The sequence below is a fragment of the Pinus tabuliformis genome, chromosome 4_1 (genome assembly GCF_031772625.1).
Source record: "Pinus tabuliformis cultivar Carrire ecotype Pingquan chromosome 4_1, CPIR1, whole genome shotgun sequence".
In the NCBI taxonomy this organism is placed as follows: Eukaryota; Viridiplantae; Streptophyta; class Pinopsida; order Pinales; family Pinaceae; genus Pinus; species Pinus tabuliformis.
Genome location: NC_142303.1, coordinates 597,175,297 through 597,201,806, shown reverse-complemented (window position 1 = coordinate 597,201,806; position 26,510 = coordinate 597,175,297). Strand labels below are relative to the sequence as shown.

Here is a 26,510-nt window from a genome sequence, read left to right as displayed (position 1 = left end):
AAAAGAAAAATCCATCACGTGCACCTCTACTTTAGGGAAAGGATCCTCCGCGTGGAATATAAAAATATGGTCAACAAGGAACCCCACATGGTTTATGGCCACAAGGTGTGGTCCATTGCTCGAAACGCGGTTCATTACAGGCCAGCCCCTCGATTTCGATTTTGTACGAACTATTAATCCATATGATATTGACATGGCATTAAATGCCATTGGTGGAGTTATATATTTGATTGGTCATGCCATTGGTGGAGTTAGTATATTTGACTGGTAGTTGTCAAATTATTATCAGATTAAGAGAAGATCAAATTTTTAGTATGCAAAACTTATTCTACGAGGGATTTGATCTCTCTTCGCATGAAATATCATTTGAGAGTAATAATGTTAATTTTTTAGATTATTATTATTATGTATATATTTGAGATAAATTTTAAAATTCACATTACGTTTTTTTGGTTGACATGATCATATTATTCTTTTTTTTAATTTAGTATATGTTGTTTACCTTGAATGGTTTGTACATGTGTGTTTGAATGCTTTGAGTGGTTTGTGTGTCTGCATTGAGGAAGCCTATGTCATTGCCAAGGTTAGTCATTTCCATCATGGTAAATTCATGGAGGCCTTTACAGATTATTTTATTTTTTAGGGTTTGATATTTCTATTTATGAATTGTTTTGCTTCTATATAGGTATTTGCATTTAACGTTAATATTTTTTTGATTTATTTTCTCACTTTCAAAACTTTTTTACACTCCATTTTGATTGTTTTGTTTTAATTTTAGTTTCCTCTAATTATTATTTTTGGTATAGGACCTTGACTCATTAATCATGCCTTGATTCCTCTTTATATATATATATATATATAGATATATATGATTTTGTTCCTTGTCTTTGGTTGACTTAGATTGTTTGTTTCTAATTAATGTTTGCTACTATCTTTCTTAATTATTTTTTTAATAATTATTATAATTATAATATTATTATTCTTGAATATTATTTGATATTGATAATCATTATTAAAATATTATTTTTCATAAACAAGCCGTTATTAAAAAAAATTACCCTCCCTTTTGATTGTTTTGTTTTAATTTTAATATTTTTTTTATGGGGGTAGATCTCACATCAAAACGTAAACATGTAAAATATAAAGAGGTTTACTAACACTAAAAAAAGATGTATGGTAAATAAATAAAAATATAAATAAACTAGAAGTACGGTAAATAAATAAAACCTCGTTTTATATTTATTCCATAAACCTCTTTACATTTATGAAAACTCAAAAAATATGTTTTATTTAGGTGAAGTCTATTAATACCATGGGTCAAATACCATATTTATAAAAGAGGTATGGTAAATAAATATAAATATAGATAAACTAGAGGTACCATAAATAAATAAAACATCCTTTTATATTTATTCCATAGACCTCTTTATATTTGCGAACACTCAAAAAAAATGTTTTATTTAGGTGAAACCTATTAATACCGTGGACCTAATTATTATTAATACCATACAAAAAATAAAAACATTATTTTTTTTAACATCCTTTTATATTTATTCCATAGACCTCTTTATATTTGCGAACACTCAAAAAAAATGTTTTATTTAGGTGAAACCTATTAATACCGTGGACCCAATTATTATTAATACCATACAAAAAATAAAAACATTTTTTTTTTTTCTAGTTTAAGACTAACCTAAGTACCCACGGGGATTTGAACCGGTGACCTATCGCAAGGAGTGCCTTAACAGCGCACCCATTCACCGTCAATCCAAAGCCCCGTGGGCTAAAATAAAAACATTATTAAACCTAATATTAATATTATTAAATTTAATAACTTTGGATTAATGCAATATTAAATTTGTTATAGTATAATATATATTAAAATATCATGATATATATTAACTCTAGATATATATGGGAGGGAAGAACAAAGACATAGAGTGATAGAGGTGGAGAGATAGGGGGAGTGACAAGGGAGAGATGGAGATAAACTTAAGGATATGGGAGAGGAGAAATCAAGAGGGAGATGAGTGAGAGATGTAGAGAAGGGTAAGAGAGGGAGACACAAAGATGGAGGGGGAGAGAGAAGGAGAGAGGGAGGGAGATAGTGAGAGGATTGAAGAGTGGAGAGAGAGAGAGAGAGATGGGGAAAAGAGAGGAAGGTAGGAGAGAAAGGGAGAGAGAGGAATTTCAAGAGAGGAGGAGAGAGGGAGGGAATAAGAAATACGTAGACAATAACAAGGGAAAGATGAAGAGAGAGAGTATGTTTATCGGTGAGATAAAGAGACAAATAAAGAGAGAGAGGGAGAAGGGGGGAGGGAGAAGGAGAGGGGGAGGGATATACTAACATAGTTGGAGAGAGAGAGAGAGAGAGAGAGGATAACAAGAGGGAAGAGAGATAGAAGCGGGGGAGAGGGAGAGAAGGGGAAGAGAGAGAGAGGGAGGGAGAGGAGGAGGGAGGGATAGATAGATAGATTGGAGAAATAGAGTGTATGTTTTGGGGGTGATATAGAGAGACAAAGGGAGATAGAGATATAGATGGAAAGTGAAGAAAGGGAAGAAGAGAGAGATGGAGAGAGAGAAGGAGGGACAGAGAGATGGATAGATATGGAGTGAGAGAGCATGTATGTTTGTGGGGTTGAGATAGAGAGACAAATATGGAGATATGGAGGGAGATACATATATATAGATGGAGGGGGGAGAGAGGGAAGAATATTTATTGCACTAGATGCATTGATTTCAGTTTAGATGCATTGATTTTAGTGTAGATGTTGATTTCTAATGACATTTAATTGCTTGCACTAGATGTATTGATTTCAATGTAGATGATTTCTAATCCTATTTGAGTGCTTTCACTAAATGCATTGATTTCAGTGTAGATGGTGATTTCTAATCCTATTTGATTGCTTACACTAGATGCATTGATTTTAGTGTAGATGTTGGTTTATAATCCTATTGGCTTACTTGCACTAGATGCATTGATTTCAGTGTAGATGTTGGTTTATAAACCTATTTTCTTACTTTCACTAGATCCATTTATTTGAGTGTAAATTTTGATTTCGAATCGTATTTGATTGCTTGCAATAGATGCATTGATTTCAGTGTAAATGTTGTTTTCTAATCTTATTTGATCTCTTGCATTAGATGCAGTGATTTCAGTGTAGAAGTTGATTTCTGATTTGATGTAATTGGATGTATGATGATACACTAATTTAAAGTGATTGGATCAATATTGTGCATTGATTTCACTGTAAGAATAAAAATTTATTGACAATGTACATTGATTTTTATGTTATAGTAATTCAACCTATTAATATTGGAGAGAAAGAGAGGCATGGTATGATGTTTAATACAATATATTGAGCTAAAGATTTACATGGGTTACGATTTAACGTGCCCTTTTCATATAATTGATATGAAAAGATGACAAAAGTAACAAGGGTGACAATAAAAATAGTAGAAGAAAATAGTTTGAGATTAATCACAATGAAATACTATTTGTAATTTACTATATTCTTATTATTCACATTTTCTATCATTCAACACTATTACATTGTCACTTTACATTCAATTTTTTTTTCATCATAAAAGTTCTTCACAATATTTATTAGCTCAACAAATTGAGTTAACTAAGAAAATTTAAAATTAAAATGACTAGATTAATCTGAGACATATTTAGCATATTGAACATGATTATATTTAATATTAGATGATTTTACATATTATTGATAAAATCAATCATCTGTTAGTTAGATTTTCTTTGGCTGCACACTACTGAAACCACCCTAGATCCATCTTAACTCTAGATCTATCAAGTGTCGAGAGGGATCAAATCTCTCGAGGTACAAACCTTTCCTCAAATTTTTCACTCAAAAACGAGGTTTGCACCTCAAGAGATTTGATCTCTCTCAGCGCTTGATAGATCCAGAGTTAACATGGATCTAGGTTGGTTATTTTTTATATAAGATCTTGACTCATTAATCTTTATATAGGAGTTGTCTTTAATACAACTTTTTGGACTTTCTGGTGCCAGAATCCAACGGAAAACTTTGTGATGAAATCTTGATTTGTGTTATTTAAACTGATTTTTTTATTGTATATATGGCTTCAAAACCCTCAAAAATCTCTAGGGCACTATTATTTTTAAAAAATATTGAAAAATTACTCCGAAATAAATATATAAAAAGGGAGTGGTGATGCAGAATCAACACTTTTCATTTTCGGGCTATTTTTTCATGTTTTTTTGGGGTCTTTTAGATAGAGTTCTCGTTTGATCAATAACTTTGTTAAACATCATTCATCAAATGCATAAAAGTTGTTGGGCCATTCTAAAGCCCAAAAGGAATCGCTAACCATTCAAACAAACCCTTCTTTGTTTTGAAAGTGGTTTTCCAAATATCACCTTCTGCAATCTAAATCTGATGATAACCACTTCACAATCTAACTTAGTAAAATCATATGCATCTTTTAAATAACCTAACAAATCATCGATACAAGGAATAGGGTATCGATTCTTTATCGAGATTTTTTTTACTGCATGAAAGTCAACACACATTCTCCATGTACCATCCTTCTTTGGTTTTGAATTTTGTAACTACGGTTGGTCATCACAATTATTGTTTTTGGTCCATGATGTATTTGTAAAGAAATTTTTTGTAAAATGTGTTCCTCATGCTCTTTTCAAAAGAAGAAAATTTGAACTTTTAAAAATATAATTTTTGTCTCCAAAAGAAACCCTGTCAGCCTCCTCCTAGTTACGTTGGCCCCTTCAAGTGTTCAAGTCGGCTTTGTTAAGAAAGGAACCCATTCAGCCTAATGGATATATATATATATATATATATAGAACATATTCAACCTCTTCTCAAGCACCAATTCAGATTTGATCATAAAAGACATAATATCTTCTATTAAGCCATGTGAAGGACAGAAGAAAGAAGGATGAAGAAGAAGGATGAATTTCTCCCTTTGTTGTACAAGATCGAATCTTTGTGGTAGCCCTTTGTGCTAGATGAATCTTTGTTGTACAAGATTGAATCTTTGTGGTAGCCCTCTATGTTAGACAAATCTTTGTACTGGACCAAATTTCTAAGGAAGGATTGGATTTTGAGGAAGGAAGAAGGCCTAATTCTAAGTAGACCTAATCATACCAATTTTTTTGGGAATATGGCTTGACAACGATGGAGTTGGATTATGTTCAACCAAGTTTATTTGATGGTCAATTTGACCTTGTAAATGAATAGGATGCCTAGATGTATCTCTTGTTGAAAACAAGAATTTCTCTAAGGAAAAGGTTGTTTGGTTTTTCCCCCATGTGGTTTTTCCTAGGGTAAATGCTTGTGTTCATGTGTAATTGTCTATTTATTATACTTTTGGCATAATTTTTTATTATTTAGCTCCTCTACGTAATTGCTTTATGATGATAAATGAATACAAAAAAAGATTAACCTAACTAAAATTATCAAAAGTAATTATCAGTTTAGAGGATACCCTAAAAATCAGCATTTGGTACTATCACAATAGGAGATCCACATGGAGAGGAACTAGGCATGATGACTCCATTTTCAAGAAATTCTTAAACTTAACTTTTATCTCTACATTCTCAATTATGGACATCTTGTACATACCAACATTAGGAAGAAGGGAACTTTCTTGTAATTGAATCTCATGTTGAATCTCCCCCTTGGGAGGCAATCCTTCAGGTTCCTGGAATATTTCATCATAGTTAGAAATGAGAATAGCTAATTCATCCTTATGAGAAGGATCGCAACCCTTAAAACCAGTACATTGTTCAACATCTTTTGCTTTCACAACTATGAGTAAAAATTTCTTTCTAGCATTTATGAGCCTCTTCATTTTCCTTGCACTAACAAGTGATAATTTAGTCTTCATGCTATGTTCCCTTACAATATACTCAACCCCGTCTTTAGTGAGGTGATATTTGTTCTCCTCCTTGAAGAATATGGGTTTCCTTTCATACAAGTAATGGCTTCCCAATACAATTACACAAATATAAAGAGGAACCACATCTAATTGAACCTCATCAACAAATTTTGAAGTGATAGCAAATTTAAGTTTGCATTGTTTGATTACATGTAGCTTTGCATCATCACATACATAGCAGAGAGGATAAGGTTTCTTGTGAGGTGTTGTTTCTAATTCCAGTTTCTTGAAAATTGCATCAGATATTACATTTACTTGGGAACCAATATAAAAAAAAATATTTTCGACTTTCATATGCTTAAGTATCACCCTGCTATGAAAAAACTCGCTTCTTCTACTTTTAGGACTAGGAGATGGATTAGAAGAACTAGAACTGTCATGAGAAGATGGTTTACCTTGTACTTCTACAATTGTGATCTAAGCTTCATCTCTTGAATCAAATCCCAAATTTTGTTGCACTGTGGCAATAGTATTTTTCTCTCCTTTTCCTCTAAACCTTTTAGGCCTTAGTTTAGGATGTATCTTCCAAAAAGGAGCATCATCGTACCCTTCCTTTCTACAATGAGAACATGTAAGCTTTGCCTCTTCTTATTCATTGTAGCAACCTTCTTGCCTTTCCCTTTTCCTTTGAAATTGACTTATAAAAATTTAGATGTTTACTTTTGTTTGAAATCACTTTGCACATTATTTCCCATGGAATCGAGATGAGTAGCTTGGACACATACTTCATCCAAATTAGTGGGATTAAATAAGAAAATAATATGGTGAATGTAACTATGAAATGCACCAATATATTTTAAAAGAGTTTCTAGATTATATAATGGAATATTTAAAGCCAATGCCTTCTTCCTAAATTATTTAGTAAAGCTTTTTATGCTTTGTCCTTTTCCTTGTCTCAAATTTTTCCATTCCATGATTTCTTTCTACGTGTATGCTAAAGGATAAAACTATTTCTTTAATGCATTAGTGAATTTTGACCATGAATAAAGGATCTTAAAAATCTTTTTGCTACCTTCTTCAAGTTTACTCTTCCAACAAACCAACGGTGTACCTTCAAGTCGTAAATAAGCCAACTGAATCTTTACATCTTCTTCAACAATCTGCTAAACATGACAATAAACTTCTATTTGTTAAATCCAATTATCTAATATTTATGAATTAAGCTTGTCATTATACATTGAAAAGTCAAAGTTGACTTCCAATTTTAACAATGGCTTCACGGGTTCAAAGCCCACCTATGCTATTTTAAAATCATTGCAGGTTGTAATAACTTCAAATAGAAGTTTCCACTTATACATGGTAAGAATCAATGGTTGGTACAACAATGACTCTTTGGGTTGTTGTTGACAAGGTCGTGAGTTCAAACCATTTGTGTGACTCTTCTAGAGAGGTCAAGATAGTTTTGTTCCAACCTAAGTTAACACATTACTCCACTTGATTGGTCCACATGTCACACAATCAACACCCAAGACTTAGTTAGTTGCACAGCCACCTAAAGTCAATTGCCACATCATTGTCTCTACCATTTGTCCTCGGTTGATGATACCATATCATTGTCACGTCAACCTCATATCACATTTATTCTTTTGATCCTCCCATGTGTCCTTCATACAACCTGCCACGTGTCACCCTTTGGGACTAACACATGTCACCTATTTCCTTCCTTTTTGCATGTTTTTGCAAAACGTCGGAATGTGATAACTTTCTCATATAAATTTTGTTTGAGCTCGTTCAAGTTATGTTGGAAAGAGATCACTAAGCTCCTCGTCATGGCAACCTTTTCATCTCAATTTTGGAATATTTAGTTTTGAGGCATCTTGTTCCTTGAAAATCCTTTCTCCTTCAAGTGCTTCACATGAACAAACACAACCAAATAGTAGAGTTCTTTTTGGTCTACTCGGATCGAGTGAAGGGCTCTCTCTCTGGTTTCCTCAGCTAACACACTTCAAGCCTGTAATTTGTTGTCCAACTTCCAATCATAAGTTTACAATTTCGCAATGTTTTCATTCTTATATTTGTGCATTCACAAGGATTATAGGTTCAGACAAATAGTGCAAGTCATTTTTAAAATATTTTTCTCTAATTGTTACCATCTTCCAAACTCTACTCAAAACAACTAACTCAAAAGTTGACATGTTTTCTACCCACAAGTGTTGCTTCACACAGGAAAGGTCCAAGTTTCGCTTCTTTGGATGTGAAATCAACCAAGACTCTATTGTGAGGTAGATAGCCCATGCTCGAGTCACCCCAACACCTTCTCCCCTATCCTCTCATAGCTACTTAGGTAGTTGGCAGTTCAACAAGAACATTAGGGGTCATAACATTAAATTTAGGGAAGATGGGAAACTTCCCATTCTCCTTTACAGAATTCCTAAGTAACCTATCCTTCCATACATCAGGATTCATATAGGATTCTCCTTCTTCTTCAAATTTAATAGTTTATAATTTAATCAAAATATTTACAACAGACAATCTTGGCAATATATCCATATTGTCTCTTCAACATTATCATCCTTTAATTACATTGCAAAACTTGGGGATTAGAAAAAAGAATGTTACATTAGAATCATAGTGGTGAAGATCCTTTTCATTGGGTGCAAATCCTAGAGTTTGTGACTTGAAGGAAATATTTTAGAAAGTAGTATTTAAAATGATGGATGGTTGAAGTCAAAACTACTATGGTCCATATAGTAGCCTCATATGTTTCATATAAATAGAGTTTCCTTCAAGAACCTACTAATATATTTAATCTCACAAATAATGAAAGTTATTAGTATTTGTGATCTCATAGAAGAGGAAAACTACAAAAGAAATGAACTACGCAACCCATCATAATCATCACTTTTAATGAAGAAATATAATAATGAGAAAGCATAGTGACTAACATCAATAGTGTGTGAATATAGCTAATTCAAAGGTAATGAAAATGAAGTTTGGAGGTCTAGGTTTAGGGTGAAAAAAGAAATCAATCCCAAATTTTAGCTTGTAAAGTTGAGTCGTATGATAAACAAATAAATTCCCTAGTAGAGGGAGACAACATTATCAATGTTCCTAATAGATTCCAAAGACAATAAACCTTAAACTTCATCTACCTTTCTTCGCAACCTCAACCCCACTGCATATTGCCATTTCCAATGTTGTTTGAACACCCAAATTTTATCAAAACCCTTAAATCATGGTTATAGAGCTTTATATATAATTCCTTGTTCATAATCAATATAAATTTATTAATTAAAAGTGCTAACATAGTCATTTACAAACTTTATTAGTTGTAAAAATAATACAAATGTGTACTTAGAACAAGGGCTTCTAAATATTGGTAATTGAAGGCCTTGTACTTGGGAAATGCTAGAAGATTAGATATAAATATACCATGAATTGCTCAATTCTGGAATCAAATAAATGTTGTGAGGTGTTATAGCATGAGGGAATTTGACTAACATTTGGGCATAGCAAGAAGTCATAGTTTAAGAGTTTAAAACATAACTTATTAGTATTTTATCTATACAACACTGGTAGCTTATTGATTGAAGTAGATTTGAAAGATTTGATGGTATTTATGTTTAGTTTATTTTGAAAGGAAGATCCACGTGCTTAAACAACAAGCATAAGTGGTCATAAAGAAATATGAATCTAAAAAATGAGTAGAGGTATATGGGATGATTAACTTGAATATTATGGATGAACCCTCTTTTACATTTCATTGCTAAGATTACTAATCCCATGACAGTGAATATAATGAGAAACATGAAGATTCTAATCATAACCAATAATAATCTCAATTATCATTTCAAAAAATGAAAGCATGTAAGTTTGAAATGAATGATTATCACCTCTCCTCTAAGATTACTTTAAAGGTTGGCCCATATTCCCATTTTATTGTGCTTCCAAATAGGACTTTCAATTCTTTCGTTTTTCCTTCCAAAGAAATCCTACATTATGGTCACTACAACCTTTTGTGGTACATGATTGCAACTTGTAACTATCTTCTTCAACATCAACTATCTTCTTTCTTTTTGCAGTTTGAGACCATTCATACTCCTAAAACCAATGTTATGTTACACCAACAACATCTGTCAATTTAAACTCACCTTGCCTATTACACTAATTCAAGGTTTAAAGATATACTAGGAAATTATGAATCATTTTTAATAGGGATGCATAGTAAAGATATAGATATGACTTAAAATTCATATATAAATTACAACTTAGGCATGAACAAAATTCGATAAGAATAAATTAATTATTATTAAAAATATATATAAAATAGAATTTAACTAATTAAGTCATTGAAACGGTCAATCATCTTTTTAAATTAAAAATATTCGTTCAAAATTTTTAAAAGACATCTATAAATTATAACTCTATAATAACTTGAACCTAACCTAAGAAAGGTTCAACTTTGACGTGAAGGGACTCCCTTTTCCTGGTGATTTCATGTTTGTCAATATTGTCCAAACTTAGCATAATTATAGGGACGCAAACTGTATAAAGAAGCGACCAATTTGATGCTTCCTTCCATCTTCCATATCATTCATGCCAAAATTTTCACCACAGTGGTCCCTACCACTATAAATATTTCTTCTGATATATTATCAATATTCCACCGAATCTCATATTAGTGGACCATACTGTACAACTGTTAGGTGTCATACTTTACCTCAAATACGTTTTAAAACATGAAATACGTCATGCAGGACGTCAAATTCCAGGCCTGCCAACCATGGACAGTGATGGACGTCGACTCCCACTTGCGGTTGCTTTAATTTACGACAATGGACGTCGAGACTCGACCCCCACTTGCCTCTTATGTGGATGGATGCCACCTGTATAGCTTAATAAATTAACTTATCAACCTCCGGAATCAAATCATGTCTCGGGTTAGTGGATGCAGTTGCTTTTGCATAAAGATTGGGCCCCACATATCTGTGGTCACCATATCTTCTAAACGATGCGGGAATATATGGTCGGTGACTCGAGCCTCAATAATGCAGTGAACCAAGGAAACTAGCAGCAACTTTCCTGATTTCACAATTTAATAATAACGATGCAGGAATATATGGTCGGTGACTCAACCGTCAACGAAGGAAATTAGCAGCAACTTTCCCGATTTCACAATTTAATAATAAAACATAAGTATGCTATATTTCATTCAATTGAAATATATATTCAAAAACAAATCCTCTGAATTAGTGTCCTCATTTGTTCTCATCGATTCGCTGGTAGGTGGGCTTGCACTGGTGAGATCATTCAGACGAAATATTGAGGTTCACCGCTCATTCCCAATCTCTGTAAAACGTCTTGGATCTCGCTTGCTTCTTTCTTCTCTGTAAAACGTCTTGGATCTCGCTTGCTTCTTTCTTCTTCTGTATCCGATGGCGGACCTTACTGGGGATATCACATGCATCGCCTCTTCTTCGTCTTCACCCCCCAACACTAGCCATGTTTATGATATTTTTTTGAATCACCGCGGTCCCGACGAAAAGAAACGCCTCGCCAGCCATATCTACCGTGGCCTTATTGTCAGTGGGTTAAGGGTATTTCTGGACCAGCCCGAATTGCGTAAGGGACAGGACATGCCTTCTCAAATCGAAGAGGCTATTCGAACCGCCTCAGTGCATGTCGCAATATTTTCTCCAACATATGCTCAATCAAGATGGTGTCTTGACGAGCTCGCACTAATGGTGCAATCCGGGTCCACAATCATTCCGGTCTTCCATAATGTCGATCCTTCGGAACTTCGCTGGACGCGGAGCGGAGATGGAGTGCTCGCTGGAGTCCAGAGTATCCTCCGCTGTATCTCTCCGTGTCTACTGGGCGAAAAGGGAAGGTATGCTCGAGATCTGCAATGGCTAGAAAACAAGACAACATTGGATCCTCGTACCAACAAAAAGAAGCCACGATATGATTCTAGCACTCTGAAAAAATGGAGGGATGCTCTCTATCTTGTCTCCAATAAAAGCGGTTTTGATATGAACGCATACGACGGGTAAGGGCCATACTTTCTCCACTTTTTTTTCTTAGTTATTTAATGAATAATACTATATTTTCGGAGACGTTTCTCAATCAATATATCGTGCATATCGTTCAGTGACGAAGGGCAGCTAGTTGATGCGGTCCTCGAAGAAGTGTGGCGAAAGGTTAGGAGAACACCTCTTAACGTGGCCAAATACCCTACTGGCCTCGTTGAGAAAAGAGAAGACGTGGAAAGAATGGTGCTCTTGCAGCAGCAAAGCCAGAAGACTAAAGTTGTGGGAATTGTGGGTCTTGGCGGTGTAGGGAAAACGACTCTTGCAAAAGAATTCTTCAACAGACACACATCAAATTATGATCGATATTGTTTCCTGTCTGATGTGAGAGAAACCGCAGCGAAGAGCTCTTTAAGTTCATTGCAGACAAAACTTCTCAAAGACTTGGCTCATTTGAAGGACGTGCAAATAAGCAACACCGATGAAGGCATAGAGGAGCTCCGAAAGCATCTCTCATCCTCCCCCCGATCAGCGAAGAACTCTTTAAGTTCATTGCAGACAAAACTTCTCAAAGACGTGCAAATAAGCAACACCGATGAAGGCATGGAGCATAGTCTTAGATTTCTGATAGTCTTAGATGATGTTGATCATATTGATCAACTTGACGCATTGTTTTCACCAGTGATAGATACCATTCAGGCCAGTAGTTTAATCTTGGTTACTTCTCGCAATAGGGATGTACTTACAAGCTCGGGAATTGTAGAGGCGTCTATTTACCAGCAAACAGGTCTTAACCGACAACAGTCAAGAGCACTATTCTGCTCGCATGCCTTTGACCAGAGTTGTCCTGTGACGGGATTTGAACGACTGGTTGAACATTTTTTGGATTTCTGTGATGGATTGCCCTTATCTCTTAAGGTCATCGGAGCGGCTATTCGTGGAAAAGATTCTGAGTTTTGGAAAAGACAGCTAGACAAAATCAAAAGAATACTTCCCACGGATATTCATAGCAAGCTTAAAATTAGCTATGATGGTCTGGATAAAGAGGCGCAGGAGATCTTTTTAGACGTCGCTTGTTTTTTTATAGGAGAAAACAGAGATACCGCCATCACAATATGGAAGGAATCTGGCTGGGACGGATGGCTGGGTCTCCGTATCTTACAGAACAGATGCCTTGTCGAGATCGACAGGAAAGAGTGTATAAGAATGCACGACCACCTCCGCGATCTCGGCAGAGATGTAGCAGAGAAGGAACATCCGCTTCGGCTTTCGGGACCAAATGTCAATCTTCTTCGTACTCTTTCCCCGTCATCGCCTGTACGTATGTTGAAGCTCTCCACGGATTTTCAAATTAGCAGTGCCATATCTAAATTGCCTTTTTGTTTTGAAATTTTTTAAGAGAAAATCATGTTTTTAACAGCTCCGAGTGAACAATTCAGGTGCTGCGAGGAATTAGCATGGATTATGGAAATGGCCGCGAACAAGTTTTCGAAAACGTTACGGGCAACTGCGACTTAAGCAGGTTGGAACTGCTTAGGGGTGAAGGTTCTTTTGTTGAAAGCGTATTCAGTGCAGCGGAGTTACGACAACTGATATATCTCCGGTGGGAGAAGTGTCCGATCTCCTCAATATGTTTGCAAATTCCAACAAGGAATTTAAGAGTGTTATACATACAGGGGAAGGCTTTGAAAACACTCTGGCAACATGAATCTCAGGTGGTACAAATTCTAATTTATTTGGACAGACATCGATTTACATTTATTTAAGAATTGTCTTTGTTTATCACAATGTCAAATAGGTGACATTTACAGGGGCAAATCAACTTTAATGTTTTTATGTACACATTGCAGGCACCACTACAGTTGACGGAATTGTATATTGATGCTCCCCTTTCAGAGGTTCCACAGTCTATTGGTAAACTGAATCAGCTCGAAAGAATTGTCCTGAAAAATGGTTTTTTTAAAACTTTACCAAATGAATTCTGTGATATGCATTCATTGAAACATATCACGTTACAAAACTGTGAACAAATGATGTTGCTGCCGGATTCAGTTGGGATCTTGACGGGCCTACGAGCTCTCGACTTTTCCGGGTGTTCCAGCTTGGAACTGCTCCCAAACTCGGTGGGGCAGCTGACGGGCCTCCAGTTACTCTACTTGATCGGGTGCTCTAGCCTGCAGGGGCTCCCAGACTCGGTGGGGCAGCTGACGGGCCTGGAGAAAATCTACTTGAATGGGTGCTCCAGCCTGCAGGGGCTCCCAGACTCGGTGGGGCAGCTGACGGGCCTCCAGAGCCTCAACTTGCAAGAGTGCACCAGCCTGCAGGGGCTCCCAGACTCGGTGGGGCAGCTGATGGGCCTCCAGAGACTCTACTTGGAAAATTGCACCAGCTTGCAGGGGCTCCCAGACTCGGTGGGGCAGCTGACGGGCCTCCAGAGCCTCAACTTGCAAAAGTGCACCAGCCTGCAGGGGCTCCCAGACTCGGTAGGGCAGCTGACGGGCCTCCAGGCACTCCACTTGAACAGGTGCTCCAGCCTGCAGGGGCTCCCAGACTCGGTGGGGCAGCTGACGGGCCTCCAGACTCTCGACTTTTCCGGGTGCTCCAGTTTGGAGCGGCTCCCAGACTCGGTGGGGCAGCTGACGGGCCTCCGGGAACTCTATTTGAGCCGGTGCTCCAGTGTGCAAGGGCTCCCAGACTCGGTGGGGCAGCTGACGGGCCTCCAGACTCTCAACTTTTCCGGGTGCTCCAGGTTGGAGCGGCTCCCAGACTCGGTGGGGCAGCTGACCGGCCTCCAGGTACTCTACTTGAACGGGTGCTCTAGCCTGCAGGGGCTCCCAGACTCGGTGGGGCAGCTAACGGGCGTGGAGAAAATCTACTTGAACGGGTGCTCCAGCCTGCAGGGGCTCCCAAATTCGGTGGGGCAGTTGACGGGCCTCCAGAGCCTCAACTTGCAAGATTGCACCAGCCTGCAGGGGCTCCCAGGCTCGGTGGCACAGATGACGGGCCTCCAGAGACTCGACTTGGAAAATTGCACCAGCATGCAGGGGCTCCCAGACTCAGTGGGGCAGCTGACGGGCCTCAAGAGCCTCAACTTGCAAGAATGCACTAGCCTGGAGGGGCTCCCAGACTCGGTGGGGCAGCTGACGGGCCTCCAGGCACTCTACTTGAACAGTTGCTCCAGCCTGCAGGGGCTCCCAGACTCGATGGGGCAGTTGACGGGCCTCCAGGTACTCTATTTGATCGGGTGCTCCAGCCTGCAGGGGCTCCCAGACTCGATGGGGCAGTTGACGGGCCTCCAGGTACTCTATTTGATCGGGTGCTCTAGCCTGCAGGGGCTCCCAGACTCGGTGGGGCAGCTGACGGCTCTGGAGAAAATCCACTTGAACGGGTGCTCCAGCCTGCAGCGGCTCCCAGACTCGGTGGGGCAGCTGACGGGCCTCCAGAGGCTCAACTTGCAAGAGTGCACCAGCCTGCAGGGGCTCCCAGACTCGGTGGGGCAGCTGACGGGCCTCCAGAGCCTCAACTTGCAAGAGTGCACCAGCCTGCAAGGGCTCCCAGACTCGGTGGGTCAGCTGATGGGCCTCCAAAGCCTCAACTTGCAAGAGTGCACCAGCCTGCAAGGGCTCCCAGACTCGGTGGGTCAGCTGATGGGCCTCCAAAGACTCAACTTGCAAGAGTGCACTAGCTTGCAGGGGCTCCCAGATTCGGTGGGGCAGCTGACGGGCCTCCAGACTCTCGACTTTTCCGGGTGCTCCAGCTTGGAGCGGCTCCCAGACTCGGTGGGGCAGCTGACAGGCCTCCGGGAACTCTACTTGAACCGGTGGTCCAGTGTGCAAGGGCTCCCAGAGTCGGTGGGGCAGCTGACAGGCCTCCGGGAACTCTACTTGAACCGGTGGTCCAGTGTGCAAGGGCTCCCAGACTCGGTGGGGCAGCTGACGGGCCTCCAGGCACTCTACTTGAACAGGTGCTCCAGCCTGCAGGGGCTCCCAGAATCGGTGGGACAGCTGACGGGCCTCCAGGTACTCTACTTGAACAGGTGCTTTAGCCTGCAGGGGCTCCCAGACTCGGTGGGACAGCTAACGGGCCTGCAGAAAATCTACTTGAACGGGTGCTCCAGCCTGCAGGGGCTCCCAGACTCTGTGGGGCAGCTGACGGGCCTCCAGAGCCTCAACTTGCAAGAGTGCACCAGCCTGCAGGGGCTTCCAGATTCGGTGGGTCAGCTCACGGGCCTCCAGAGCCTCGACTTGCAAGGGTGCACCAGCCTGCAGGAGCTCCCAGACTCGGTGGGGCAGCTGACGGGCCTCAAGGCACTCTACTTGAACAGGTGCTCCAGCCTGCAGGGGCTCCCAGAATCGGTGGGACAGCTGACGGGCCTCCAGGTACTCTACTTGAACAGGTGCTTTAGCCTGCAGGGGCTCCCAGACTCGGTGGGGCAGCTAACGGGCCTCCAGAGCCTCAACTTGCAAGAGTGCACCAGCCTGCAGGGGCTTCCAGATTCGGTGGGTCAGCTCACGGGCCTCCAGAGCCTCGACTTGCAAGGGTGCACCAGCCTGCAGGAGCTCCCAGACTCAGTTGGGAACTTAACGAGACTCAAAAGGCTTTACTTGTCTGCGTGTTCCAATTTACAGATGTTGCCCAATTTTCAGCATTTGAGTTCGTTGGAGAAGCTTCACTTGTCTGGATGTTCCAATTTACAGATGCCGCCCAATGTTCAGCATTTAAGCTCGCTGGTGAAGCTTTATGTGTCTCACTGTTCAAAACTGCAATGGGGTGCTGAAGTAGTCGAGTCGCTGCGCCATCGACTGGGAAATGGATTCATCGAAAGGTGGGAAGATGGCGGCGGAAATAGCAATGAATAAAAAGCTGCAATGAGTTGCATAATATAAGAGAACTTCTTAATATCAGATGGCCACGGTGCTCGCCACAGCTCGCAAAGAGAGTTGTGTCATTAATCTTCGTAGAGCTGTAATCACAGGCAAAATGAATTAGACAATGTACAGAATACTGTACATTTTACTGGTGTAAAATATATTGAGCCATCATAACCTTTGAGTTTATGGTGCTCATAACATTCGAGTTTATGGTGATTTTTTTAATATTTAATTTTTCTTAAATACAACGCATAAATATAAATTTTGTTTTCTAAATAATTTTCATTAATAAATTTAATTTAATTATCATTATTCAATTTATATATTATTAGATTAATATAAATTTTTGGATCATATTTAGGCCGATCCGCTTTATTATGCATCAACAATCGTCAACACTTTTAACCTGCTCGGTTGGATCAAGTGAGACACTTTCAACAGTGTGACTGCTTTTTCCCATTTTTTTCACTGTTTTTTCTCTGCGAGTAGTTGTTGCTGTTCTTCTTCCCTGGCTTTTGGCAAGCATTGTTCTTCTTCTCTAGCTTTTGGCAAGCACTGATTTACTTGTAATGTCTATTGTAGTTACACATCCAACGATAACAGGAACAGGTGAGTTGTAATGGATGCCGGTACAATACATTTAAAGAACGCTAAAAGTTAGCTGTAATTTTGAGATCGACATAAAAATACTTTTCAAGCAGCCAATAGTTCACAGAAGGTTCACACAAGGGCTCTGGTAGATTTCATCAAATGGCATCTCCGCCTGCCATGACCGCCCTCAGTTCTGATAAGATAAACATGAATTCCAATCTGCAGAATGCCTGGACTGTACCATCTTATATTACTGTTAAGAAGATGAAGATGAGAAGAAATCCCCAAAAAAGCAGCAGCATTGTCAGAGCTCAACTGGTACAGTTTCAAGCAAAGAGAAGGATGGATGTTCCGTTCAGACAAGGAGCTAGGAAAGGAGAAGATTATATAAAAGAAACAGAGAGGATAGTGAAGATTACATTTCCAGATTCTTCGAGGGTTAACTATTTGGGTGACAATCTCTGGCGAGCTCGTCTGAGGCCTGTCACATTCTTCACCGTTACGGCCATCCCCTTCTGTGATGTCAAGTGAGTTCATTCATGTTTAAAAGCTTCTTAAACATCACCCAGTTTCAATTTCTTTGTTTTTTCATCTTTTGAAAGCGACCAAATGTAATATCTACATGGGGTTCTTTTCAAATTTGGAATTATTGTAAGCTATTTCTGTGAAAAATCTGCGTTGCAGGGTTTTACACACAAACAACTCCCTCCAATTAGCATCCAATAGATTGATTTTAGATATAAAAGGTCTTCCAGGTCAGAATAATGGATTCGATTTCCAATTTAATTTGCAAGGAGAGCTTCTTGTACACAGGGAGTCATCTTCGGTTTTAGAAAGTGAGCAGACTCCCAGCTTCAGAGGGTGGGTTACAATGGGGTTAGATGCGAATCTTCCATTACCCTTCTCTTTGATGCCAGATTATATTGTTCTCCCGGTTGGGAATGGTATCTTGGATCAAATTTTAGGGGCCATGGAGAGAGAATTGTCTTCCAGAATTATAAGGGATTACAACATTTGGTGCCATGTTTCGACTCAGCTAACTGGTACAGTTCCACAACTGTCCGCTCCATGAGTTTTTTACTTTTCTAAATTCTGAGTTTGAGCATATCAAAATGTATCACTGTTTGGTATTTTAGTGAATATAATGTATATAAATCGAATGTTAATAGAGGTTAAATCTTTTCTGTACTTTTGAATCAGAGAACAAAGCTGGTCGAAATACATTGAAGTTAAAATATTAGTTAGTCCCATGAATAACACAGATACATCTCAGGTTAACGTATTTGATATCAAGAAATTGAATGACATGGCCTTGGAGTGTTGGTGATGTTCTTCTGTTTTCCATTTAATGCTACAATAGTCTTAGCTTTTTTATATCTATAAAAACATTAGATCTCTTCTGATGCAAATTTGATGCACCGAGATTTCTTTTTGAACATTTTAAAAAGTTTCAGACAGCATTCAGTACATTTCTAAGTTTTGCATTACATTCTAAAATGATTAAAAAAGATAGAACATTTTAAAAAGTTTCAGACAGCATTCCGTCGGTATATTTTTAAGTTTTGCATTACATTTTAAAATGATTAAAAAAATAGCTAGATGTTAGGGTGGTTCAGATAAATTTGACTTGGTCAAGTTGACGTGTGGTTTTCATGTTCTATGTTTATAATAACTCATAGTTTTATTTATGGTATTATTCTCTAATGTAATTTATTTAAAAACTCAACAAAATCAATGATGATTATTCCTAAATTGCCATTGACAGAATGGCAATTTAGGTTTGATTGAGGCATTCTGTCAATGGCAATTTAGGTTTGATTGATGATTATTCCTAGCGGCAATGATTATTCCGTTCATGTTTCCAAATGCTTGTAGCAATTGTTGATGTTGTTTTTACCAATAATGGTAGATATTCCTTGCCAAAGAGAAATATGATCCTAACGATGATATCTTCCTTTTCAAAAGGTAGATTGCACAATAAATGGATTAATTCCATGTAGTCATCCATTCCTGATGTGAATTTCTGATCCAACCTGCACAATAGATGGTTAGTGTACAGATTGAATGCTTTGTACTGTACTGTATTGAACTCTGATGATAAAGTACGTTTACACAGATACATTCCTACCCCAACAAACTTGGAGATATGGAAACTAATGAGAAGACTGGAGAGCAATTTGGAAAACATGATTCAGGAACGACGAGCTTCAGGGTCATATGGGAATGATCTTCTTGGTCTTATGCTTCGGGAGATAGACAGACTCTCCACTGATGACAGCAAGACAGTGAAGTACACAACACAACAATTAATGGACGAGTGCAAAACATTCTTCTGGGCAGGAAGGGAGACTACAAGCGTTTTGATGTCATGGGCAATACTCCTGTTGGCTCTCCACCCTGATTGGCAAGATAAAGCCCGTGAGGAAGCGATCTCAGTCAGTCAAAATCATGATATTCTGTCCATGGATTTTGTGTGGAAGTTGAAAATAGTAAGTGTAGCATTTTTCCAACTGGTTTTCCTGTGAATATGTTTGTTACTTGTTACTGGAACTTCTTTATGCCCATATTTACAAATAAACAAATCTCTCACTGGTAAACTTCACACCCTTCTCATATATATCCCCTAAAAAAATACCCATATACATCTTTATGATACCCATGTACATCTTTATATTGTTCTTTTCTATATAAATACCTCCCCATACTAACACAAACCCATGGACATGCATACCTATTTAAACTTAGTTTTGATATCCACTTCTACCCTAACCACACACTTCAATTTCTACAACTTGGAAATGGACAATTCTATATTATTTAACCTGAAATCTCAAAACTTTTTCAAATTAAATCAATGTATATGTATTTATATTTTGGATAGATGGTGATCTGATGCTTTGTTAAGGCACTCCTTGATGTGAAGTCATCAGTTCAATACTCTGTTAAAGCACTCTTTCATGTGAACTCACTGGCTTAATTCCAGTTTTTCAAAATCTGCCAGGAAATTTTTGCAAATGATTTCCAACTGGCAATGGGAAATTAGCTGTATTCTTTGATAGAAATCAAAGGTGGAGGGTCATGCAGAAGCAACTGAAATGAAACCCTGAGTTGGCTCCTCCAATGCGTGCCTGGGAACATGAAACCCTGTTATGGTTTATGGCATGCTTTTTATGGTCGCACATCACCGTTGATTCTGGTGTAAAGTCAATAGTGAGTGTTCTTGATTAGATGATTAGCTATGGCCATTAGCTGAGTTAGACCTGTGGTAACGAGATGGCCAATATTATGGGGCATTATGCTTTAAATTTGTAGTTGTTATTGTTGGTGTCATTCTTGCAAATTCCAAAGCCTTAGTTTTTGGTTCCGGTGCTGGAAACATGGGACACTAGACTCTAGAGCATTTCTTGTGCTTGTAAGAAAGGTGTCCTAGTTGGAAGATTAGTGTGGGTGTGATGAACAAGCGACATGTCAAGAAATGTCAAGAAATTATTAAGTAGTATTTTGTTATAAGGGCATCCATGTTTATGGTAGTGCTAGGATTCATCTAATAAAATAAGGGGAAACTAAACAATGTGAATAGAAGATCATTCTCGTGAGTCTGCGATATACAAAAGCAGGATTATATATTGAGATTATACAAAGGGTAACATAGAAAAGCAATGCTCAGACCATTACATTTCTTAAATACTTTTTGAAATACTGGTTGTTAAATGCTCAGAGTGTTTGGCTAGTTAAATACTTGTTGTTTCTTCTGTAATAACATAAATCTGTTAAAGGGAGAGGTTATGTTTCTTATTTCTTTTTGTTTGTATTTCTTACCAGTAGTTTTCTCAGTTTGTTTGTGATGTTGGACAAATTATATGATCCAAAACAATTGATTTGCACTGAGATAATATCAGCTTTATTTCACATAACTAGATGTAGCAAGTAACTATGCAATCACTTATTGTTGTTAGCTTCAGCCTAAAGGCCCTGGAATTGTTCCAACTGCTCCATATGCCTCTACTATGGATTTGAATATGACCAACATGTGATTTGACCATTAATGGTTACTTGCTTTCCTACAAATCAGAAAACTATCATTGTTATGGTATAAAACACTCACTATTGACTTTACACCAGAATCAACGGTGATGTGCGACCATAAAAAGCATGCCATAAACCATAACAGGGAAGTACATCATCACCATAGTTATTCATCAAAGTGTAACGAAGAAAGATGTAACAAAATACCATGCTTATTAACATATACACAACAACTACAAGAATCCTGATGGAACAGAGTAGGTTATCAAACATTTAGAACAGTGCTCCATTCAATATCCACACAATATGGCAAGAACCCTTCAATAGCATGCCAAAACTAAACAATGTTCCCACTTGTAACAACCCAAAACTAGCAACAACCCTAAACTGTTCAGAGCTCAAGTACTTGTACACCACTACCTGCTCAATGGCAATTTAGGTAACCTTTACAGCATTCCGTTACCCTCATGTACATGCATCTTTCACATCCAAACTAGTAAGTAAAGCAGAGTCTTTTACAAAGAAACGTTACAATGAGTTCGAAGCTCTCTTAAAACTTCAAAGTTTAAAATGAATATCACTTTACATTTGACCAAGTGAAATAATATATCTAAAACTTTACATTAAAATCACACAGTGTAAGACTGTTGGATAGTATTTATATCAAGACCCTTCAGCTTGACCACAGACTCCACATGCCCCTTCAATGTATTCAACTCCCTAAGCCTGTCATCAGAAAAGGCAAATCATGAGAACCAATGTGAAAAAAAATGCAACTGAGGAAATTCATCTAAACAAAATATGAAAATATTGACCTGGCAACTTCAGCACGCCTCTTTGCTTGTTCAGCAATTTCTGACAACTCTCGGTAGCTGCTCTTCTCATTGAATAAATGCGTTTCAGGTGGATGAAGACCGTGTAATGTACGCTGAGCATGAGCCCATTGTGCTTCACGCTCCTCTTTACCATAGTCTTTCTTAGATGTGAAGGCAGTCTGCAGGCAAGAGATAAAAAACAGTGAACACATGACATTAGAACAGTTTGTGCCAATTAACACCCAGGAGATTCAAATAATTCCATGGAGCATTAGAACCTTTGGCCCTTCCCCTCGGATAAACTGCTGCAGGGCTACGCCTACATTCTGACTCATCCCGGCATTCCCACCATTGTAATCATCTACTATTCTATTTTCTTGCTTTATTTGCGAGTAATTAAGGTCGATATTAAGTAAATTGATAAGCTTGTTTTTTAATGTGCAGTTTTATGATCATTTCGTGGACGGGAATTTGAAGGATGAAATTAAAAACCTGACCGCCATACGCAAGAGAAATAACATAAATGCTAACAACAATTGCAATATTACAGCTGCCGAGAGCGACCTGTACCTGGCGGCTATTGACGAAAATATTGTGACGAAGATAGGGCCGAGGAATGATCTGGGAAAACTGTCCAGACGGGTTGCAGAGCTTCCTCCAGGCGGGTTGCAGAGCTTCCTGCTGGCGCTTTGCAGAGTTTCGAACGGAAACAAATGTGTTTTGGCGCGAGGTCGTTTTGGTTTTGGAGTTAGCTGCGTTTTGGTTTTGGTGGGTCCCGCATCGCCTGCCGGAAAGGCAAAGGTGCCGGTTGCCGGAGTTACATGATGCGCCCCATGACATACATCGCTGGCCAGCGTACATAGGGGCATTTAATACCCAATGTATGGCTGGTTAGCTCTTGCCGTTTATAATTATGAGCAAACCATATGCGGTTTGGGTTTTTGTTTGAATAGATTTTTGTTGGCAATAAGTATGTATGTCGAGTATGTACGATGATTATGTTTATATATGTCGAATATGTGCGATGATTATGTTTAGGCTGATAGGCTTTTTTATGCATCAACAATCGTCGCATCCAAGCATTGAAATTTCAGAAGTTGGGTTTATTGTGCATATGAAATGGCATGTGTTCATGCTTTTGAAATTTTACTCAAAGAAAAGAAAAGATGGATTTAGTATCGCATATGAATGAGATGTATTCTTCGTATATGCTTGGCTATCTATAGAGGTTTCTTGATTTTGGGTAATTAACTTAACCTCTTGATTTTGGGTAATTAACTTACTCTAAAATGAAATAAGACATTCAATGTGTTCCTTGTAATATAGATATAAACAAAACATCTAAAAAAAAGTAATTGCACAATGATCAAGGTTTTCCACAAACCAATTAACTCTTCTAGAAAAATTCAACAATTCCAATTTAATAATCCTATCCACTTCTCTTTGTACCTTTTGGGACAATGGCTAGTTTAGTTATTTAAATATTATTGGTATAAGAAATAATAATTATTTTTAATTAAATCTTCATATAATTTTTATTCCAATTTTAAATCCTTTAATTCATATTTCAATTATTTATTCTTTTAATAAATTTCAATTTTAATATATATATATATATATATATATATATAGATATAAATTTATTATATATTTGTTTATTATTTTTTAACTTATTTTCTATTTTAAATATTCAAAATCCTTAATATATATTTGAGTTGCTTACTCATATATATATGTAAGTAATTAATTGAACGAATAATATATACAATTTTCAAATCTAATAATAGTATCATAATATTGATCACATCCTATAAATAATAGTGATATTTATAGATGGCATCAAATATTAAGTGAGCAAGAACAAGATTTTCATGAACGATATTTCTCATTTACGTAGATTGTTGTACTTGATAGACAACAATATTGATGATGACTAGTTAAATTTACTCTTGATCTCTTTTACACTAATACTTATATTTATATGGATAAATATAAATAAACAATTTTGTAAAATATAATTAGTTTAATATATAGCATTTACCAAAAAACATTTAACAAAATTAAATTCTATTAAAAAAAACAAAAACTAAAAATATGTAATTTCTCACCTCATCCTTCACCTCAAGTAAGATCTATACTACAATGGAGAGGATAACAAACTATATTTCAACCACTTAAAGTAGATCCAACAACCTTTCAAAAATAAATGAATTATATTAGTTTTATTAAAATTAATTCAACTATTTTAAATATATTCCATAATGATTATATAAAATTTAAAATATTGGCATAATTAAAAATTAGTTTAGTATTTTCTTCACCATTATAACAATGAATACATCAAGGTTTCCATGTAACTATCTCTCTCTATCGCCACACTTTAGGAGGGGTACAATGTTTGTTTTTTTCCAATGAAGGTTGTGAATTCATTCACATTTGAACTAATCCTCTCTGTTTGGATAGAAGACCTTGTACAACACCCTTTTCGTGTTTCCATTAAGGCCATTTAAAGGAATCACTTTAATAGCATAAAACAATCAATCATTTTCTTGAATTATAGCCCTTTCAAAAGTTTGACATGATACAAAGGAAATAGGCCATTGGGTCATTCATAAGGGTCACCCATTCAATGCCTCCAAAACATTTCCTTGATGTAAGAAAATAGGTCATTGTGTAATTTTGAATGATTTCCTAATAGGTGTTTTTGAATCATCTACCTAATGTAAGGAAATACACCATTAGGCCATTTATAAAAATCCCATTAGGGGCATTTGTAAGATCCATGTAATGCAAGGAAATATGCTATCAAACCATTTCAAAAGATTGATTATTGAGTGTTGTCTTGCTCAATGTGAGGAATTAGACCATTGAGCCATTTTGAAATATTATCTATTATGTTCTTTCAAAACATCCACACAATGTGAAGAAATAGATTATTAGGCCATTTTAAAAGATTGACTGGTGGGTGCTTTGAAAATATATACCCAATACAAGGAAATAGGATGTTGAGTCATTTCAAAAAATTGCCCACTGAACACTTTCAAAAAGCTTGGCCCTATTCATTAGGCCTCTTTTGAAGATATGAAGTCAAACCACTTTGAAAAATAGAACAAGGCCATCAAGCCGACTTCGAAAAAACTCATCAACCAATTTCAAAGTATCACCCAATTGGATTAAATAATGAAATTAACCCATAACAAGAAAAGATCGATAGCCTTATTCCAAGTAAATACTTCAAATTTCAGCATATGGGGGCTTACGATCCTTGAACACTTTGAACATCAACAAAAGGACTTAAATTTGGTCAAAGGATTTGAACAACATTCAAAATCAAAAAGTTTGATGGTTTATTTTAAAACCCTACTTCATATTGGCATCTAACATGTAGATATTGAATATGCATAAAGGAATTGAATTAGATGTGCCCATCACAATCCAACTTTAAATGCATAACGTATGTCTCGAGGAAATAAACTATATGGGTATTCCAAATTTAAAAAAACATTTGCAAACAATTATGTATGCAACTTCATACATAAACAAAAAACAAGCTTAATCAATAGAATTATATAACATTTCATTAAAGAGAAGGAACACTTACCTTTAAAACAAATTGGTCTAAGGAAATCAATTGTTGATAGATAAAGTTTCCACCCAATTGTAGGCATCCGTTGCATATACTACCCCCAAGCAAGGATGAGGTCAACTGATCCAAGACTATCCCAAAAGGCCAAAATTTCAAAGTCCTCAAATCTCACTAAAAGCTATCTCAAATCAAAGATCTCATCACTCTGAATCCAATGGCGTGAATGACATGTCAATCCTACACCATATGTGAGAGTTATAACCATCTAAATTTGTTGTCAAACAATAAAAATTTTGTGCAGGTAGGCCCCACAGACTACCACCTGGCATTCCTACAAGCCACCACATGGAATCTCTGTCAATGAGCATGAAATCTTCTGGGCCAACTAAGACATGATACATGTGCATGACTGGGCATAATAAATGGCCCAATCACGGGGTGCCACGTGGCCTAATCACAAGGTGCCACGTGGCACCATGTGGTTGGTTGATCAACCTTGGCCAAATATGGCAGGGTGACTAGTAGGAGATAAGTTGGCAGTCTAGACAATTTTTGGTGGATTCAAAGACAAGTTGGCGGTCACAGTTAAGTTTGGCAAAGGAAAGTGGTAATGGGTTGGTGGGCCAGCAAAACCCAAAACTCCAAACTTGGCGGATAGGTGGCATCGACCAAACAATTGTTTTGTTTTCAAATAAAAAATTTCATACGATTT

General features: G+C 37.5%; 5 protein-coding genes across 5 annotated transcripts; 4 read left to right on the top strand and 1 right to left on the bottom strand.

The window, feature by feature from the left end:
* Positions 1 to 11,114: 11,114 nt before the first annotated feature.
* On the top strand, positions 11,115 to 17,023 carry LOC149177401 (uncharacterized). The gene is made up of 4 exons (XM_089420120.1): positions 11,115 to 11,929; positions 12,032 to 13,226; positions 13,349 to 13,624; positions 13,760 to 17,023. Exons 1-4 carry the CDS (start codon positions 11,316 to 11,318, stop codon positions 16,766 to 16,768), a joined length of 5,094 nt encoding a protein of 1,697 aa, XP_089276246.1. The 5' UTR covers positions 11,115 to 11,315; the 3' UTR covers positions 16,769 to 17,023.
* Positions 17,024 to 17,373: 350 nt separating this feature from the next.
* LOC149177400 (uncharacterized) lies at positions 17,374 to 18,676 on the top strand. The gene is made up of 2 exons (XM_089423404.1): positions 17,374 to 17,898; positions 18,056 to 18,676. Exons 1-2 carry the CDS (start codon positions 17,531 to 17,533, stop codon positions 18,441 to 18,443), a joined length of 756 nt encoding a protein of 251 aa, XP_089279530.1. The 5' UTR covers positions 17,374 to 17,530; the 3' UTR covers positions 18,444 to 18,676.
* Positions 18,677 to 19,527: 851 nt separating this feature from the next.
* Positions 19,528 to 19,896, top strand: LOC149177399 (11-oxo-beta-amyrin 30-oxidase-like). Its single transcript, XM_089421732.1, has one exon. It carries the CDS (start codon positions 19,528 to 19,530, stop codon positions 19,894 to 19,896), a length of 369 nt encoding a protein of 122 aa, XP_089277858.1.
* A 1,795-nt stretch (positions 19,897 to 21,691) lies between these two features.
* On the bottom strand, positions 21,692 to 22,439 carry LOC149177398 (plasma membrane ATPase 4-like). Its single transcript, XM_089423403.1, has 2 exons — positions 22,213 to 22,439; positions 21,692 to 22,123 (listed from the first exon to the last, which is right to left on the bottom strand). Exons 1-2 carry the CDS (start codon positions 22,422 to 22,424, stop codon positions 22,027 to 22,029), a joined length of 309 nt encoding a protein of 102 aa, XP_089279529.1. The 5' UTR covers positions 22,425 to 22,439; the 3' UTR covers positions 21,692 to 22,026.
* LOC149177397 (alpha-amylase isozyme 3A-like) lies at positions 22,423 to 23,037 on the top strand. Its single transcript, XM_089421731.1, has 3 exons — positions 22,423 to 22,440; positions 22,488 to 22,565; positions 22,657 to 23,037. Exons 1-3 carry the CDS (start codon positions 22,423 to 22,425, stop codon positions 23,035 to 23,037), a joined length of 477 nt encoding a protein of 158 aa, XP_089277857.1.
* The last annotated feature ends 3,473 nt before the right edge of the window (positions 23,038 to 26,510 follow it).